The following is an 18,543-nucleotide window of genomic DNA, read 5'->3' as shown; positions in this document are numbered from 1 at the left end:
TTTTGACTAGATACTTTAAAGACAGAGGTAAATAAATATAGGCTTTAGATTACTCTACTGATGGTAAATGAAATGAGATGGGCAAGTATGACCAGGGCTACAAGGAGCACACACACTCTCATGCCTGTACTTAGTTCCCAATTGCCCTCAAAAGTTCTGACCTGCGTGCATAGCACCATCAATGGACAAACCCACCCATTGTGCAATGACTGTATTCCTTCAAAATATAATCCACATTTCATCTGCAATAGCCAAGCGCTACCTCATTTCCCTTTCTGGGTGACTTACGAATCTGCACTTGCCTTTTTCTGGGCATGCCTTTTGCTCACAGAATGAGATATGACTGCTCGCATGTATTGCCCCTCTAGGTCAAAGGAACAGGTGTTTCTGAGCCTGGGGCCCGACTGGTTCCTGCTGCTGCTACAGGGTCACCTGCATCCCAGCACCACCACGCTGGCATTGAAGCTGCTGCTGTACTTTCTGTCAAACCCTTCCCTCCGTGGGCGATTTAGAGATGGCCTATCTGCTGGGTGCTGGGTAGAGAGCAGCATGGAGGGTGTGGACATTGTGATGGGTGAGTGTGTGTGTGTGGCTGTCTCCAGGACACCATCACTATTTTGTCCTGGGTATGATGGGAGATCAGGCCCTACCCCCCACCCTGCCCACTTGGAACCTGTGTAGCTCTGTCCCCAAGACCTGTTCCCAGATCAGCCTTTGCGTGCTTCGATTCCCATGGCTGAATCCTGCCAAAGCCTCATGTTCATTACCTTGGGCGGGCTGCATTCCACCCCTCAAGTCTCCTTATTATTTTATACACTGGGCACCTTCCACATTGACTCTTCTCCCTGGATGCCTCTTCCGGTGGATGTAGACTCATCTTTCATGTCCCAACCCTCTGCCACTTCCCTCAGGACAGGAGGGGCCAACCTGAATTAGGTGACTGGATAACATCTTTCTGTTTCTGTATGGCATATCTCTAATGCCCATCATAATTCATAAGCACATATTAATATATATGAAGTGCTTTATGTCAGCCCTCCCCACTACACTGTCAGCTTCTTATGTGCCTGGAATCTGTACATCTTGTTGAAGTATGATAGCCCTCTGCCCAATATAGCGTTGCCGTATTGCTTTCTGCATAGTTGACGTTTAGTATCTGGTTTTGATTAATGAATAAATGTATGGATGAGTGGATGGATGAGTAAATGAATGAATGAGTGGATGAGCATGCTAAGAACTGGCCAGGAATGACCATGAGGCAAGAGCACATGAAACCTGTTTGGTCCCAGTGTTTCTGTGTTGTGGCCAGTATGTAGTCTTGGTATCAATAACTGTTCTCATCGGGCTTTTGTGGCTTCCCTACATCATCAACAGACAACCTGAAGAGCCGCCCTGCAGTGCCTGACCAGAGCCCCTGCCTGCTCCCTGGATTCCGGGTCTTGGATGACTTTCTGGCCTGCCATGTTCGTATTCCAGAAGTGACCCTCATCGTGTCCTCCTTCTTCCTCCAGATGCCACTTACAGAGCTGACTGATGGGCCCAGAGTACGTTCTGTGCACCCCTGGGGAGGAGGGCTGTACTTGGTTTTCCAATTCCACATGATTATGACTGCTCTCTAAGTGTTTCAATCCCTGTACTTCTTCCAACTGGAACCATGTCTAACCTGCCTCATTCTCTCATATCCTGTACCCGCCCCACTCCCCGTCCCCCTCCCCTTGCTTTTAAATTCCCTGCTATTAGCACCAGTGACTTTCTTAGCTGCCACCTCCCACCATCTCTCTTAGCATAGGTGACATGATCATTTGATCTTCCTCTTTCTGGACACAGCTAGGGCTGGTCTGGCTCCAGTGCCCCACCTTAGGTCTCAGGTCTGTTCATCACAGGTGCCTCCTCCTCCATTGTCAGTAAGAGAGGAGGTCTTCGATTTCCTTCAGTCCCGACTCACTCACCATGCACAGCGTTTTCCTCCTCCTCCTTTTAGCTTCTCTTTTTTCCACTGACTTCCCCTGCAGACCATAAGTGTGTCCAATTATGCCTCACTTAGACTGGAAACTGTTTCTTAATTCACATTTCTTGCCTACTCCTGCTCCATTTCTTACTCTTAGGAACTTCTTTGCTAAATTTCCCCAAAGAGGAGGCCACACTTAGTGCACCACATCACCAATCACCCACTCTTACTTACACTTGGTTCAAGCCTTCTTGGGCTTTCACACCTACCAGGTCAGGTGCCGACCCCAGCCAGCATCAAGGCTCCTTCAATTTGATTACTTGACTAGCCTCTCCAGCTGGCTTCAACCTATCTGCTCTTCCTACTATAACTGCTGAGTTATAGCCACAGCAAGACGCCTGGCTGCTATGTGCACACATGTCACATGCCTGTCACGTGCCCTTATTCCTTTCTCCTGCTGTTACCTGCCACTTCCCGCTGACAACCCTAGACAATTCCATCCTGCCACGTTGCACCTTACATAGCCCTGAAGCCTGTGGATGAGCAAATGGGAGACAGAGCTGACCTTTGACTCCTTTCCCCAGGTACCTGAGGAATAGCAGAACTGGGAATCATTTCTTAGTCTTTAGTTGAGTTGAACTGAACTGAATTGGAACAGGAAAAGGCATAGATAAAACATCTAGCCCATTTCTTAGGCTCATATTTTATGGGTTGGATCGATCTGTCTGTCTGTCTGTCTGTCTGTCTATCTACCTACCTATCTATATCTAAAGATTTTATTATTTATTATTTTATGTATATGAGTGCTATATCTGCACGTATACCTGCATGCCATAAGAGGGCATTAGAGCATGTAGATGGTTGTGAGCCGCCATGTGGTTGCTGGGAATTGAACTCAGGACCTCTGGAAGAGCAAACAGTGCTCTTAGCAGCTGAGCCATCTCTCCAGCCCTAGATCTATATCTTGATAGACACAAATAGCATGCAGATCACTTCATCACACAGTTCTGAGTGTGCTGTGTTAAGTTTATTGAGACCGGTATTTTTATTTCTCTCTGTATTATGAGAAACAAACATCTAAGAGTGGAAGGCCTGTAAGAGATGTTTTACGTCTTCTACTTCACTACTAAACAATCCCGTGGGAGTAGATAATGTGAGCTTTCACTTCATAGAGAAGGAAATTGAACCATCAAGAGGTTGAGTAGCTTGGCTGAGCTACTAAGAGGGCAGCATCAGGCCTCCTGATTGTACAACCAGCTCCTTCTCTGCTCTTTCCCTCAACCTTGGACTCCTTTGAGCCTTCTATGGCTTCCTTGACCATACCCACTGGACTTGGTTGAGACACTCATCACTTTCGAGACTAGAGCCCAGGGCCTTATGCATGCTAGACATGTGCTGCCCCCTGCTCTATACCCTTAGCCCCGAGAACTGCAAGTTGTTGGTAGACGTAGCATCTTCTTAGAGGTGTGTGCCTCTAATGCACCATCCTGTGGGGTTAATGACCTAGTCTGTTCCTGTCCTCTTTTGTTTTTCCTACTGAGGACCTCTGGAAAAACGGGATGCACTCTCCTAGAGCTAATCACCTTGGTGGGCAGGCCTACTCATGTCTCTTCTTTCTCCACAAGGAGAGCTTAGATTCGATGCTTCAGTGGCTTCTACAGAAACATCACCAGCAAGAAGTCCTCCAGGCGGGGCTGTGCCTGGAAGGTTCCCTGCTGCTCCTGGGAATGCTGAAAGCCATCATGAGCCAGGTAAGGTCTGTTCCTTATATAATGTGCTACTAGAAGGTTCCAACAGGGAAGAGTTTGGAAAGATTGGCTTGTTTTGTTCCAGAAGCTTCCCAGTAATGCTGACATATCAGTCCAGGCTCCGCTATATAGAAAATGTCGGTGACTGTGTGATTTGCAGGGAACTGTGGCTAATTTAGCTCACAGTTCTGAAGGGTGGGAAGTCTGTGAGCATGGTGGTGAGGGGACCGCTTGCCATCTCATAGTGTGACAGAAGGGACCACACGATGACATAGAGCAGTTGTGCTAGCTTGGGTCTCTCTTTTCCTTCTTATAAGACACAAATGCTACCATGGGGCACCTAATGGTTCCCAAGGCACTTTATGCACTATCACCACGAGACACCTACTCCTTGCTTCTTTAAGCATTTGTTTTTCCTCACTGGGGACATTTCTGAGGAGACAAAAGTGCTCATCTTTATAAGAGACTCATCTGCATCAGGACAGGTGGCCTTACCTAAGAGATACTTGTGAGGTAAAGGCCTGCCTCAGAGAAAATGTGTTGCCTGGCACAGAGCCTTTTGGTGCAGATACCCTTTGATTTTGACCTTCAAGGTCCATGAGCAATGGGTGGTGGGATGGTTTTAGACATTGAGGCAGCTGTGAGAGGTGAAAGTTATTGGGTCTGGGAACAGATGAGCAAGGGTCAGAGGAGGAGAAAGTCAATTTTATTCTGCAGACACCAAGCCTGACGGGAGCCCTAATTTTGTGAGGAGACTTCATTGTTCTTGTTCAAACACTGTATAAGTATTGTCTTTCACATGCAAAAAAATAGAAATCCAAACCTAAAAATCATCTAACACCTCACTCCCACCCCCAGATATGGCCATGTGAGCTATAGTGGAATAACCAGCAGGCACCTTTAGGAAATTACACCATGTCGTTACAAAGGATGGAGTTTCAAAACCAATTTTCCTCTCATTTTTCTGGTATTTTATAGACTTATTTTTTATTTCAATAAAGTAGGAAAATGTAAGACTCATATATGTATGAGACATGCATATCTGTAGTAGACACATGCTTGGTGTGTTTATTTTTTATAAAATATCTGTAGTGCACATCTTTACTTTCTAGCTTGGTGACCTCTTGGGTGCAAATTCTGTGGTATATATTGAGGGTCTAAGCACACCTCATGCATTTTCATTTGAAAGAACTTCTCAGGAACATTTCAGTAGGCTTTGAATACCCTTCCCCAGCCACCCAACACACATCTAATGCTCACTCCAGCACTAATCTTGTGCAGACAAACTCAGTGACGTGGCAGCGTAGATAACGGTTCCCTTGATGAATTCTTTAACATTAGACCAAAAAAAAAAAAAAAAAAAAAAAACCAAAAAAACAAAAACAAACAAACAAACAAAAAAAATAAAAACAACAACAACAACAACAACAAAACACCAAAGAAACAAAAAACAAAGAAAAGAACATAGTATTTAAGCTTCACGAGTCTCTCTCTTGCGTGCCTATGTTGAGAAGGCATCGAGCCTTTTTTTTTTTCTTAACTTAAAAATTATTTACTTTGAAAATTGCACGAGTGTGTATATGTTCAAGCATGTGCATGCCGTGGCACATGTGCAGAGGCCAGAAGATAACCTGGGCTGTTAGTCCTCTCCTTCCTCCTCGTTTGAGTGAGGATCTTTCTTGCTGTTAGCAGCTGCATCTTCCAGGCAGGCTGATCCGTAGGCTTCTGGTCAATTTTGTCTGTATCTCCCATCTCTGTAGAGTGCTGGGGCTATAGATGTGTGCCATTTTATCAGACTCTTAACACGGACTTGCCCATGGAACTCAGGTCATCAGGTGCCTGCAGCAAAGTGTTTTTACCAACCGAGTCATCTCCCTGGCACATGTTTTGCCCTTTTAAAGAATAACTATTCTTCACTTTTGTCTTGGGCATATTGTTAAGTGATCACATGCTTATGTCTTTTGATCAGTTCATGTGATAAAATTCCATCAACAGCATTCTTTGCATTGTTGTAAAACCTCATTCAATCCCGAGCGTTCTTACTTCTAGTAATAGTAATACATTTTCTGTCCTAGTAATAAATTTTCATTTATGATTTTCATGAACATTTATAAATACTATTGGGCTGAGATTTCTTTCCATTTTGTCATTGTTAGGTTTGATATTGATATCATGCTAGTTTTAAAATAAAATACAGGCCAAGTGTCGTGGCACATGCCTTTAATCCCAGCACTATAGGAGGCAGAAACAGGCAGATCTTTGTGAGTTCAAGGCCAGCCTGGTCTAAAAAGTGAGTCTAGGATAGTAAGAGCTACACAGAGAAACCCTGTCTCAGAAACCAAACCAACCAAATAAATAAATAAATAAATAAATAAATAAATAAATAAATATAGACTTTCCTTTATATTAAAAAAGATGTTAAATTTAATAGTTCTTAAGCCATTTGAATGCAAGTTTCCTGGGTCCATGAATGGTGGCCTCTTTGGGTTTTTAGATGGCTTCTTGACCATTGACACTGAAAAATAATTACCCTATTATCCTTTTTCCATAAATGTCCCTGTATAGTCAGCTTTCTATTACTGTAAGGAAACCCCAAGATGACCAGCTTACAAAGCTAAGATGTTTATCTTGGTTCCTAGTTACAGAGCCTTTGGCTGGTGATGAGTTAGTTGCCTTATTGCTTCAGGGCTGTGATAGCAGTTCATGGTGGAAATGTGTGAGAGAGCAAAACCTCACACTTCAAGGCCAGGATACAGAGAACCTCAAGTCCCACAACCCCCCTTTCCTAGGTAACCCCAATGACTCCAGAGTTTCCAACCCCTTTAACAGTGCATGTAACACATGGGCCCCGAGGGACTCGGCAGCTCATCGCTTCTAACTCATTTCTGCATGGTAGTTCCCACCTTCTCCCTCTCAGGTTTGAGATTTGTACTTTCTCTCCACCTCAGTTTTTTTTCTATTTTTTTTTTTTTTTAAAGAACCCGAGGGCCCGTGGATTTATTTTAAGAATGCTATCTTGGATATATTGATTGGTATCCTGATTTATTTATGTCACTTTCTAAGACTGTTATATTTGGTATGTTCAATTTTGTAATTTCCCAGAATTCATGTGGTTACATTTTTAAAGATCTCTTAGGTATTATCTCAATGTCCATTAGGATGAGCATGTATATGTACATATATGTGTGTGTATATATGTACATATAAATACATATTTACATTCCTAATCTCTCCTAAATACCCATTCTACTGGAGAACTAATAGGCTATCTGAGATGTACATTTTCTACATGCAGCATAAGGAATCTATTGTCTATCTAGCCAATGTTATAAAAAAAATAAAGCCAAAAAAAGTGACAATGTATGCTCATTTATAACTTAAAAAAAGTGGTTGTAAAATATGCTAAGGGAAATGAAAGTATAAGGCCAAATGTTTACAATGTATTAGCAAGCATATTATATTCACATGTTAAGGATATTAGTTTAGCATGTAAGTAATGGGGCAAAAACACTCAATAACTGTTCTAACACAACAAACAGACCTGCTTTGAAGGTGGTGTTCACCTATTTCAGCAGATAAGATTCTACACATGGTAAACATTTAGAGGGATGAGAAACACAGTCTAATACCTACCTATGAGTCATGTGGAGTAGGCTGAGCATTGGTTCCCTGTGCTGCTATGGCTACGCAAGGAATGAGCCTCAGGTCGAGGTTGGTCAGTTTGAAGTTCCAGGTGTCTGCCAGAACAGCAAGACTTCAAATAGTGGCCAACTGTCTTGCCTGGGGATCAGGATGACCTCCAGTTGGGCAGCTGAGTATGTGAGACAAGAGAACTGGACTAGGAAAGTGCTGGACTCAGTCAGGACTCAGGAGGGGGCTCAGTTGTGTAGCCTGGACCAGAGGAGAGAAGACCATAGTGTGAGAGGAAACTCAAGGCCAGGTAGGGCCCCGAGGATCAGCTCAGCACTGCACAGCACATGCCAGGCTCCTGGTTGGCAAGGATAGGCCTCTTCAAGCCCTACTCCGACAAGGTAGGCCTCAGTGTGGGTCAGGGTGGAGTCTCTATTGGGGGAGTTAGCTTTCGCCTGAGCACGGATAGGTGTGTTCTTCTTTGAGCCCAGTATGCCAAGTCCATTAGTGCAGGGATAGTGTGCGCATGCAGCATACTTAAGCAGATCTCCAAGGCTTGCTCTCTTTGACTTTCACATACTGCGTGCTCTTTGATGAGAGTGAACCTCTCCAGGCCTTGGTGTTTTCAACTGCAAAATGGAGGTAAATATGGGACCTATTTCTTTAGGTTTTGGGATGAGGGAAGAGGTATGTGTGTGTGTGTGAAATACTTAGGACAATGTCCACAGCCGCTCTGTGACCAGCACCTGCCACTGCCTAGCTGTCTTAGGCAACTGACAGCAGCATGTCATATGGAGTCTCTAGAAGGTAATTGCCTAGATTTCAGCTCCTTCGCCTCTCAGGCAACGCCCCCTGTTCCTCTGTCCTGCTGCTGTATGCTGCGTTGCATGCCACGTCTCACAGAGCATGTCCTCAGCCCCCAGCAGGTTCAGCAGACAGTGCCTGTGATCAGACACTCCCCAGCAGTATTCTTCAGTTCCTCGGTCTGGTGCACCGCTCCTACCCCCAGGACCCAGCATGGAGAACCCCTGACTTCCTCCAGACCTTGGCCATCATCACTTTCCCAATGGAAACCCAGAAGGTAGGACTTGCCTTGCTCTGAGACCTCAGGGTAAGCAGCTATGAACATCAGCACCCTTCACGGGTGAAGGACTGAGTACCTCCCTGCCTCCCAAAGTTAAAATGCACGTTAAGCAACTTGACTGAACACTGAATAAACAACGTGGGCAATTTCCCTTTTCTTGGCCGAGGTTGCAGCTCAAGGTCAGTTTCAGCTCCAGAGTCCAGGTTTTGTTTGTCTGTGTGTCCATTTGTTTTAGTTGTCAGAAATCTGAATCACAAGATATTTGATCATAGTTCAAGTTCAAATATATACAGAATAAATACCACCCTGGCATTGGGAAACTAGCATCCCATGCCAGGGGCCTCTTGCTACCTGTGCCACAGACAGGGAATGGGTAGAACCATTGTCCTCTTCCACCATTTGTTCTCAGTAGTTTTTTGTCTTTGGTCCCCTTGGGTTTGATCCAGGTCTTTTCTGGGCAGTAGGTTTGTGATGGCCCAGCTCAGAGCCATATGGACCAAGAAGAAAGAGGACGCAAGGACTCGCTTGGGTCTAGAAGAGGAGGTCTTGTATCTTGATTGCTGCCAATGTAGAGCGGGGGCTTTGGGAAGATGTATGAGTTTGAGGCAAAGGACAAGTTCCAGAAGGTCAAAGGAGGGGCGGGGTGAGTCAGTTGTGTGGGATCGGTTGGGTCAAGAGCCTTGGAGATCTGGGTGAAAGCAGGAGGTAAGATCTGAAGGCAGAGGATCAAACACAGGAAGAAGGGCAGACATCTCCGCCTCAGTCCCCACCCTGGTTGATTAGGAAGCAGAGGCCCAGAGGGAGCCCTGGTGTCTGCAGATTGTAGCTTTAGCCAGGAGGGCATATTGGAAGCAGGACCTATGACCCCTGACTTTTACAGAGTTGGGCGAGGAGCAGTGACTCATCAACACATGCTAAAATGCTAGTGGGGCGAGAGAAGTGCCCTGAACCAGCCCCTTCCAGAGGTGTGCCCATGACGACAATGCTCACCTTCTGAGAGCCCTGGTGTACAGGCCTGAACCCGGTGCTTTGTGAAACCCAAAGGAAAACAGAGATGCAGAAAACGAAAGGTCACTCTGTGTCCCTGAGCTGAGTGTTGGGATCCTGAGGTCCGTCTGGCCAAAGAGTGGCAAGAGTGGGAAATACTACATTTTCCGGGATGAAAAGTGGCAGTCCCCCAAGCCTGTCTTTCTTCCGCTATGGTCAGCTTAAAATAAGCAGCTGATTAGGACAGTGCTCTGCATCCACGGGCTCTGTGTTTGAGAGTGTTACCAGCCTCAGGTGGAAATACTTTTAGACATTAAACATGTTTTTGTCTGCCCCTAACATGTGCAGATTGTTTCATTATTATTCCATAAATAATACATTTTAATAACATTGATGTTACACCAAGCACTGCCACCCATGTGGAGACGATGAACTATCAGGGTCGGTGGGGGGGGGGAATTTGGGGAGGATCTATGTAAATACATTATCATTTTGTATAACAGAGTTGGGCATCTGGAGAGTTTGTTGTCTTCAGGGGTTTCTAGAATCAACATCCCGTGAATGCTAAGGGACAAGCACTCTTTATTTAGTTTAAATAAAGAGATTAGATACAAAGGCTAGAAGATGCATGAAAAATGAGAAAGTGATCACACAGTAGTTTTATAATTCATATAAACTCAAGTAACTCACTAGAAAAGAGTGAAAATACCAGAGAGACCCAAAGAAGCCATATCTGGCTGCAGCTGGGAGAGACCCACATGCATTGGCCTGGTGACTGGGGCTGAGCAGGGAGAACAGTCCTCTAGGCTGCTCTTACCCTCCTCGGTGGATCTTAGGCAGCGAACCAGCCCCCCAAAGTCTGTGGCTTGATACTGTGCCCCTGGAGCTACCTCAGCTTGTGTCTGGGCCAGGTTTGGCACCTGCTGACTTGGGGAGGGCAGTTTAGCCAATTGCACTCTGACCCAAGAGGTTTCCTCCACACAGTCACCTGTCATTGTTGGGGGAAGGGAAGTAGAGGAAGAAAGTCCCTCCCTCTACAAAGTCATCTCTTAGGCCAACAAACATCTCAGTGGGCCAAGGAGGTGCCATCTTAGGACCTCTGCTCTAGTCCTAAAGTAGTCTTCTTTGCACCTCACCTCACCCAAGCCAGCCCTGCCTGGTCTTTGTTGCACAGACAATGCTACAGAACCTCTTCTTGCAGGCAGCCAGTGGCCAAAAGCCTTCCATTTGTTGTGAATTTATATGGCATCTTTCCAGTCGAGGCCGCATGGAGCTAATTAATGCAGTCACCACCTCCCTAGGTGCTATTAAATTCATTTTATGGCTTAATTAAGAATGGCTGCATTAATTTTATGAATGAGCAAAGGGAGGTGCCAACAGATGAAGGCACGTGCAAAGTTCACAGGGCGGGAGTCAAGAGTCCCTGGCCATGTGTCCTTGGGTCTGTCGTTTGGCCTCTTGGCATCTCTGTGTTGTCCTGGGCTATCTAGGGGAGTGAGCTCTGCCTTTTTAAAAACAAAAACAAAAACAAAAACAAATCTTCACTGAGAACCTAAATGCCAGATGGCTTTGGAGATCTGGGAGAAATCGTCTAGCACTGCTTTTCTGTCTTTCTCACCCAAGGGTGCTGTCAGCATTAGCAGGGCTGGGACAGGTGGAGGGCTGGAGACTCAGGGCAGGAGCTGAGTCCCAGACTCAGACATCACCATGCTCAGTATGGCCTTCTAGACAATTCCTTGCTGGTCTCTGACTCTGTGGCTCTTGAAGTACATCTCAGACAGCTGTCGTCACCTTTCAAGCAGTTTGGCCCCAGGCCAGTGTCAGGTCTCTGCAGAACAGGTTTTCATGTAGGAGCTGGGTCCTGGCCACACTGAACAGTGATATGTGGGCAAAGGCTTCCAGGCAGGGCCCAACCACGCTGGTGTGTCAAATGTCTTCCAGGAGGTGATATCCGAGTCTTCTAGAAATACCAGCAGTCCTGGGGCCTCTGCTGAAGCCAACAGTGCTGTGGGGGCTTATCAAGTTTCTTTCAAGTCCCAGACAGCTCTGAAGCAGCTGAGAGAGTTCATGCAAGTCCTCCTGAGGGAGCTGCTGCTCGGTGCACCTATCCCCAAGCAGTGGCTGCCATTGGAAGTGCTCCTGGAGGTAGGTTAAAAGGGGCATTGGTGGACTGTGTGAAGTGGGAGGGGACTGGCCCTCAAGGACAGGGGGTACCCAGACCAAAGACTGGCTATTGGGAGACTGACCTTTAGTACTGCAGTGATGCTGTGTGGGGCCTGGGGACCTCAGGCCTTGGTGGATTAATAGATGAAGAGATGTGCGGTCCTAAGAGGCAGAGCCTGAGGTGAGGATTTTGTGGAAGTGATTTGTGGGTGTGTATTTAGAAGAAGAGGAAGAGAAGCAGACTTCAGGGGCAGAAGCTTGTTCAGGGATGGTCTCAGCTCTGGTCTCTAGGGGCAGTGGCATGCTATATCCCAGAGTCAATTTCACCATGAGATACCTGCCAGGTGGCTGGTGGCTGTGAACTCCTGTGACTTGCTTCTTCACTGTGGGAGAAGGCATCACCTCCTGAGCAATGTGGCTAGGTCATCAGAGGAAAATGGCTCAGTGCCTCTGAGTCAGGCAGTCATGGTTAGCCAGGAAAAGAGATGTGTGGTCAGTTAGGGGACATGATGACTCAATGGCTGCCATCTCAGTCCTGGGCCATGTTTTCAGGCTTCTCCGGATGGCGCCACCAGCCAGCAGAAGCGAGATTTCCAGTCTGAAGTCCTACTTTCCACCATGGATATGTTCCATGTCACACGTGGGGATAGCACGCCAACCCTAAGAGGTGAGTGACGTCTGCATTCTTGTCTGTTCCTAATGTTGGGCAGCTCAGTGGGACACCAAGGTCCCAGGCTGAGTGTCGCCTGGGATGTCCACTTCTGTATGCATCTTCAGCAACGAGTATTGTCACAGAACTTGCTATTTTTCATGACACCTCTGTCATAGTTGGGCCATTACGAGCCAGAGACTCCGTCTTCTGAGTTCAAACCAGAGTCCTCTGACTTCATTAGAAACCTGACTCATTACTTCCAGAAATGTGTTTCTCTGATACACCTGCCCATCGCAGATGACAGAGTCACTGTCCAGCAAACATTTCTTGAACGAAAGGCCTGGATGAAGAAACCATCACCATCCTTCAACACTTGAGAGCTTCACTCTTGGCAGCTGAGGCTTCTTCCTACCAGTGGTTTCTGAGCCATGGAAACCCCATGTGACACAGCTTGCCTCTAGGATTGTCCCCTGCCACACAGTGTGGAAACTTGGCTAGTGTCGTCTTCTTTGTATCTGGCACAGAGGAGGTAGGGGCGGTATAGGCAGAGTGTTGACATGGCAACCTAGTGTTCATCTTGACTCTGTCTCTGGATGGCAGAGACTGGGTTGGGGACCTGGGCTGCTACAGGACAGCCTCGGATAACTCAGGATGGTTCTAGGAGTCATCTGAGATCTCCACACACCGAGATGAACACGCTACCTGCTGTGTGAATGAATCTGGCTGTCTTCTTTACATTATGGCTCTTTCCTTAGCTATCCTAACTTGCTTTCTATACTGGGGTAAAAGGCTATGGTCAAGAGCAACTTGAGGGGGGAAGGTTTGTTTGGCTTACACAGTCCATCACTGAGAAAAGTCAAAACATGAACACAGAAAGAGATATGGAGGAATGCTGCTTACTGGCTTGCTCTCCGTGGATTGCTCAGTTTGCTGCCTGATATAACCCATGACCCAGTGGCCCAGGGGTCCTCCCACTCTCAATGGTCTGGGCACTTGCACATCAATTATTAGTCAAGAAAATGCCCCTTTGACTTGCCTACAGGCCAATTTTATGGGGCAATTCCATGGTTAGTGTTCTGTAGCCCCAGATGACTCTAGCTCATGTCAAATTGTCTAAAAACTAGCCTGAATGTGAGTCCACCATGATGGCATGGCCTGGGGCCCCCTTCTCATCTGCCTTGAGTATTCAACTCTCTCATTTTTGTGTCAAAGAACCCCCAGAAGAAACATTCTCTTGGTTGTCTTCTCATCCCCTGATCTCTATCACTAACTGGCTTATTTAAGGTCAATTTGCTTTGAATAAATATGTGTTCTCTGTGTGCCTACCAGGAACTCCACTGCAGAACACTGGGGTACACATGTGACTAGGACATGGTCACAACAGGGGTTTGTAGACTGTGGGGTGAAGAAGCCCATCAGATTCTTAGTCTCAGTCTGTTTTCTCACCCCACCCAGGCAGTAAGGAGCCTCAGGCAAGCACAGAAGCTGCTGCTGCCGCCACCGCCCCATCCCTCGCTAGCATCTCCTACTTCACCCAGAAGCTGGTCGAGAAGCTGTACAGTGGGATGTTCTCATCAGATCCCAGGCACATCCTCCTGTTCATCATAGAGCACATCATGGCGGTAAGAAGCCGTGTCACCAGGGTGGGAGGAGACCAATGCTGGGGGACTGGGAGTCTTCCTAGTTCAGCTGGATCTTCTGCCTGGGAGTTGAAATAGAATCCAAGATAGATAGGAAAAAAAGGGGAGGCCCTTGAAAGGCCAGGGTGTGCCTGATAGTCATTGCATACCCCGAAGGGCAGGTCCCTCAGGCCCAGTCCTGCCTCCCTGCCTTCTGCCTTCTGTGCCCACAGCCTTTAACTGTGGTTTGAGAGGTGCAGACAGGGAAATGATGAAAACACGAACCCTAACTACCAGCAGGCTATAAGCAAATGGAACTTCACAGCAGAATGAAAAACTGCCTGTGACTGACCTGTGTCCTGTCGAGGCCAAAAGGACGTGTGGAGCCATCTGTACTAAGGCTATGTACTCTGACCCACTGCGGCCTCCTCTGAGTTATTCGTGAAGTGAATAAAGTCTGTTGGCTCCCGTTCCTTTAGGGGACATGGGAGAGAAAGGCACAGGTCAGGTGTTTCAGGTGGGCTTGACCCTTGCTGACCATCTAACCACTCTGACCTCAGACTCTCCCTAACGTGAGGTCATCTAATAGTCTATTTCATGATGTCATGCCATTTAAGTGAAGTGATACATTTAAATATATTATATATGTATATAACATTTAACAATACTGGGACTGTTGTTAATTACTTTTGTAATTACTAGTAATGCACCTTCTTAAAAAACACAGACATTATCAATGTATTTTCATATATTGAATGTCAGCCACTTCACCAGGGTTTCAGAAGCCTGGTATTACTAAATCCATTTTCCAAAGTATGGCTGTGGTCAGCTCTTAGTCTTTTTTCTTGATATGAGTTTCCTCTTGAATTCTGCGAATTGCCTTTATTGATTCTTCTCTTCAATAGACAGAGGCTCAGGGATGTGGAGATGCAGTGATAGTTCAGATTCTGTCACCTAAATATATATTCATTCACAATTCCATGCATTTTTTTTCTGTCAGTCTTCCCAACTATCCATTCTTCTTGTCTCTCCCTCCTACTGAATTTCCTCTTTCCAAGTACCCCTACTCATTTCATGTCTTCTTTTTTAAGGCCACTTTATTTTTTTTTTTACAGTTTATTTGACTAGAGTCATGGACCACTGAGGAATGTGGCTCCTCCTTTCCCAACAACCACTGACTGCCTAGATTAATCTGGGAGAGATGAGACCTTTTCAGACTGTCCTCCATCTATGATGGAATGTCTGTGGGCATTCCTGCCCTGTACAGGTCATGTGCTAGGAGCCACGGCAGCTTTGAGTTCCAGATGCAATATCTACATCATGCCAAGAGACATTTCATCCCCCATCTCTTACAGTCTTCCTTTCCCCTCTTATGATGTACTCCCTGAGCCTTTGAAGGGCTGAGCACTCAACTGCCACATAGTCTCCTCTTACTGACCAGTTGTGAGTCTCTCGACATTAACTGTTACCCACTATACATGCAAGCTTCTCTGACCGTGTAAGTTTCTGATACCTTTGTTTCTGTGGTAAACTGGGGCAGTGTGTAAAATGGCAAACTGTTTGAGAGTTCGTTTGTGCATCTTGCTTCCATGGGGCAGGCCATCGAGAACCCATCTTCCCAAAAGGACACTGTCATGAGTGCGCTGTACAGCAGCTTGAATAAAGTCATCCTTCACTGCCTCTCCAAGCCCCAGCAGTCCCTGTCTGAGTGCCTTGGCCTCCTTAGCATCCTGGACTTCCTACAGGAGCACTGGGACATCATCTTTGCCACTTACAATTCCAACGTCAGCTTCATTCTGTGCCTCATGCACTGTCTTTTGCTGCTGAATGCAAGGAGGTAAGAAGGGGGCGTTCTTCTCTGTGCCAGTGCCAGTGCAGAAAAGCAAGGCACAGAAGGGGAAGGTACTTGGTGCAGGTCAAGGTAAACAAAAGAAGCTTTTTGTTTAGCTGAATAGCTGAAGTTGTGTGCAATGCTTGATAGCCAAGCCTGCCCCAAGTTCACGTGACTGAGCAACTAGAGGCATCAAAAAACTAATAATTTACCTCATTTCCACAATCCTAAGCTACGTAATTGATTTCATTTTTTGAGGCAGAAGATGCAAACTTTTAAGTGTATACATTGATTTTTTTTATATAGCCAGATTTCAGAAACATTAATATTTGATAAATGCAATCTTAATATGGAAAAAATTTATAATTCAATGTGCCATACAAGTTAGGAATAATTTTTTTTGTAGAAAACCACACACAATATGTGTGGGATTCAGAACAATACCAACAAACAGACTTGCTTAGAAACACTGACCAACTGCAGCCCCCTTTCTGGAAGCCCCATTTGAATCTATGGTGTGTGTGTGTGTGTGTATGTGTGTGTGTGTGTGTAATAAAATACATTGAGGATAGTACCTAGAAATAAACATCATGTTCATTTATTTTAAATATACTTTACATGTGTGGCCTGCAAATAATTTTGTACACTGTTTCTGTTTCTATTGGGAACCACACATGAGGTTAAGTGTAGAATTTTCTACTCATGGCCCCATTTTGTTTTGAAAAGCTTCAGATTCTGGAATCTTTTGAACTCTGATTTGCAGAGTGGTTTCTCATCCAGAGAGCCATGTTGAGTAAAGGAAGAAAAAGACAGCAGGATGTTAGCCTTCCTTCTGTCTTTGAGATAGGGTCTCACTATGTAGAACTGCCCCATACTCTCGCAATCCCCCTGCTCCAACCTCTTGAGTGCTAGGATTAACACCACTCATGCCCAGCTTCCCACCCCTCTCTCTCCTGCTCTGAGTTTTATTTTTGAGAAGTAACTTAATCTGGCCTCAAACTTGTTATGTGGCTGAGGTTGGCCTTGAACTCTTAAACTTGTTGCCTCTACTGCTAGGGTCCTATGATTATTCTCATTTACCACCATGTCCAATGTGACCTGTCTCCATCATATTTATGCCAGTATAAACTATAAGTATAATCACTTGAATAAAAGGACCTCTCTAAATCAATCAAACAAACAAACAAACAAACCAAAAAACCAAAACGTGGCATGGTCCTGATAAACGAGTTTACAGTGCAATTGCTTTCATTTCCTAGTTATCCTGAAGGATTTGGATTGGAGCCAAAGCCCAGAATTACTCCTTATCACCATGTCTTCCTTTCTCCAAATGAAGAAGCAAAAGACAGGAAGGAGGAAGGCCTTCCAAGTCTGAGTGATGGTACATTCTGCTGGGTTCCTCTGTGGGAATGGGGTGGATAGCCACAGCTGTGGTGCTTATTCTCCCATCGATCTTTCCCAAGTGAAGCATGAAACTAATATGAAGGAAACACCCAGAGGTCAGGAAGAACTGGGGACCATCCTAGAGGGAGTGAGAAAGCACAGCAAGCTGAGGAGGAAGACATTGGAGTGATCTGTGTAGGCTCAAAACAGAATGGAAAGGGATGGATGAGGGGATAGATGTATAAATGGAGGATTGAAGAATGGATGAGTGGGAGGATGGAGGTGTAAAAGGTAAGATAGAGGGATGGATAAAAAGACAGAGAGAAAACTTGCCTTACTTCAATCCTCTGTATCCTCACTCTTAAGTTGAAACTGGCATGCCATCTCAACTAGTTCAAACCAGTACCTCACTACTTCTCACCTTTGTTCCCCAGAATTCCAGTTTATGACACACACACACACACACACACACACACACACACACACACACACACACACATACACACACACATACACACATGCAGGCACGTAATCTCATCCATGTATTTTAGGACTGCATTCTGTATTGATTGAGAAGACCCAAGCTTCTGCTGCTTGATTTGAAGTCTGTGCCATTTGCCTTGTGTCATCTTGTAATATAAAACATCAGGATGATCACAGTGGGCTATGATCGGAGAGGCTCCTAAGTCCTTCCAGTTTCAGAAGCCTATGGCTTTAAACTGCATATAGACACAGTGTCTGTTACAGCTTGCATGGCCAGACTCTGGAATGTGGTATAAGTGGGACAGGTGTTCATTCTTGTTGGGTTGGCAAAATGACCCTAGGCCTAGGGAGTAGCTCAGTCAGCAAAATGCTTACTGAATAAGCACATGGCTATGAGTTCTGATCCCTACTGCTCATGTAAAAAGCAGATCACAGTGGTAAACACCTGTAATCCCAGCACTGGAGAGGTGGACACAGGAGGAACCCTGGGCTTACTGGTCAACCAGTCTAGCCAGGCCAGTAAGCTGCTTCGGGTTCAGGTAGAGTAAGGCAGAGTGATAAAGACATCTGACACTGATCTCTGGTTTCCACACACTTGTACATCTGGATGCACCTGCACACATGCCCACATGAAGAGAGGGAGGGAGATGGAGGAAAAGGAGAGGAAGAGGGAGGAGGAGAGGGAGAGACTCTATAGGGTTATCACTAGGAAAGAGACCAGTGGTTTAAGACTGGAGCGAGTGGGGATGGAGAGATGGCTCAGAGGTTAAGAGCACTGGCTGCTATTCCAAATGGTCCTGAGTTCAATTCCCAGCAACCACATGGTGGCTCACAACCATCTATGATGAGATATGGTGCCTTCTTCTGCTGTGCAGGTGTGCATGCAGGCAGAACACTATATACATAATAATAAATAAATAAATCTTAAAAAAAAAAAAGACTGGAGCGGGCTCAGACAGTTCAAGGGACTAGAGACTTCAGTGTATTGGGCACAGCTGGCCTATAGACATGTCTA

At 45.8% G+C, this 18,543-nt stretch overlaps 1 protein-coding gene across 1 annotated transcript in view; it reads left to right on the top strand.

The window, feature by feature from the left end:
* The window catches only part of Wdfy4 (WDFY family member 4), a 238,370-nt gene that overhangs the window by 96,280 nt on the left and 123,547 nt on the right, over positions 1 to 18,543 (top strand). The window contains exons 28-34 of the mRNA XM_051141818.1: positions 369 to 574; positions 1,375 to 1,544; positions 3,574 to 3,699; positions 8,243 to 8,407; positions 13,676 to 13,834; positions 15,430 to 15,668; positions 16,922 to 17,043. Coding sequence (XP_050997775.1) covers positions 369 to 574; positions 1,375 to 1,544; positions 3,574 to 3,699; positions 8,243 to 8,407; positions 13,676 to 13,834; positions 15,430 to 15,668; positions 16,922 to 17,043 — 1,187 coding nt within the window. The remainder of the gene's footprint in view (positions 1 to 368; positions 575 to 1,374; positions 1,545 to 3,573; positions 3,700 to 8,242; positions 8,408 to 13,675; positions 13,835 to 15,429; positions 15,669 to 16,921; positions 17,044 to 18,543) is intronic.

This window comes from Acomys russatus, chromosome 3 (genome assembly GCF_903995435.1).
Source record: "Acomys russatus chromosome 3, mAcoRus1.1, whole genome shotgun sequence".
In the NCBI taxonomy this organism is placed as follows: Eukaryota; Metazoa; Chordata; class Mammalia; order Rodentia; family Muridae; genus Acomys; species Acomys russatus.
Note: the sequence above shows the minus strand (reverse complement) of the source record. Positions and strands in the feature narration are given on the sequence as shown.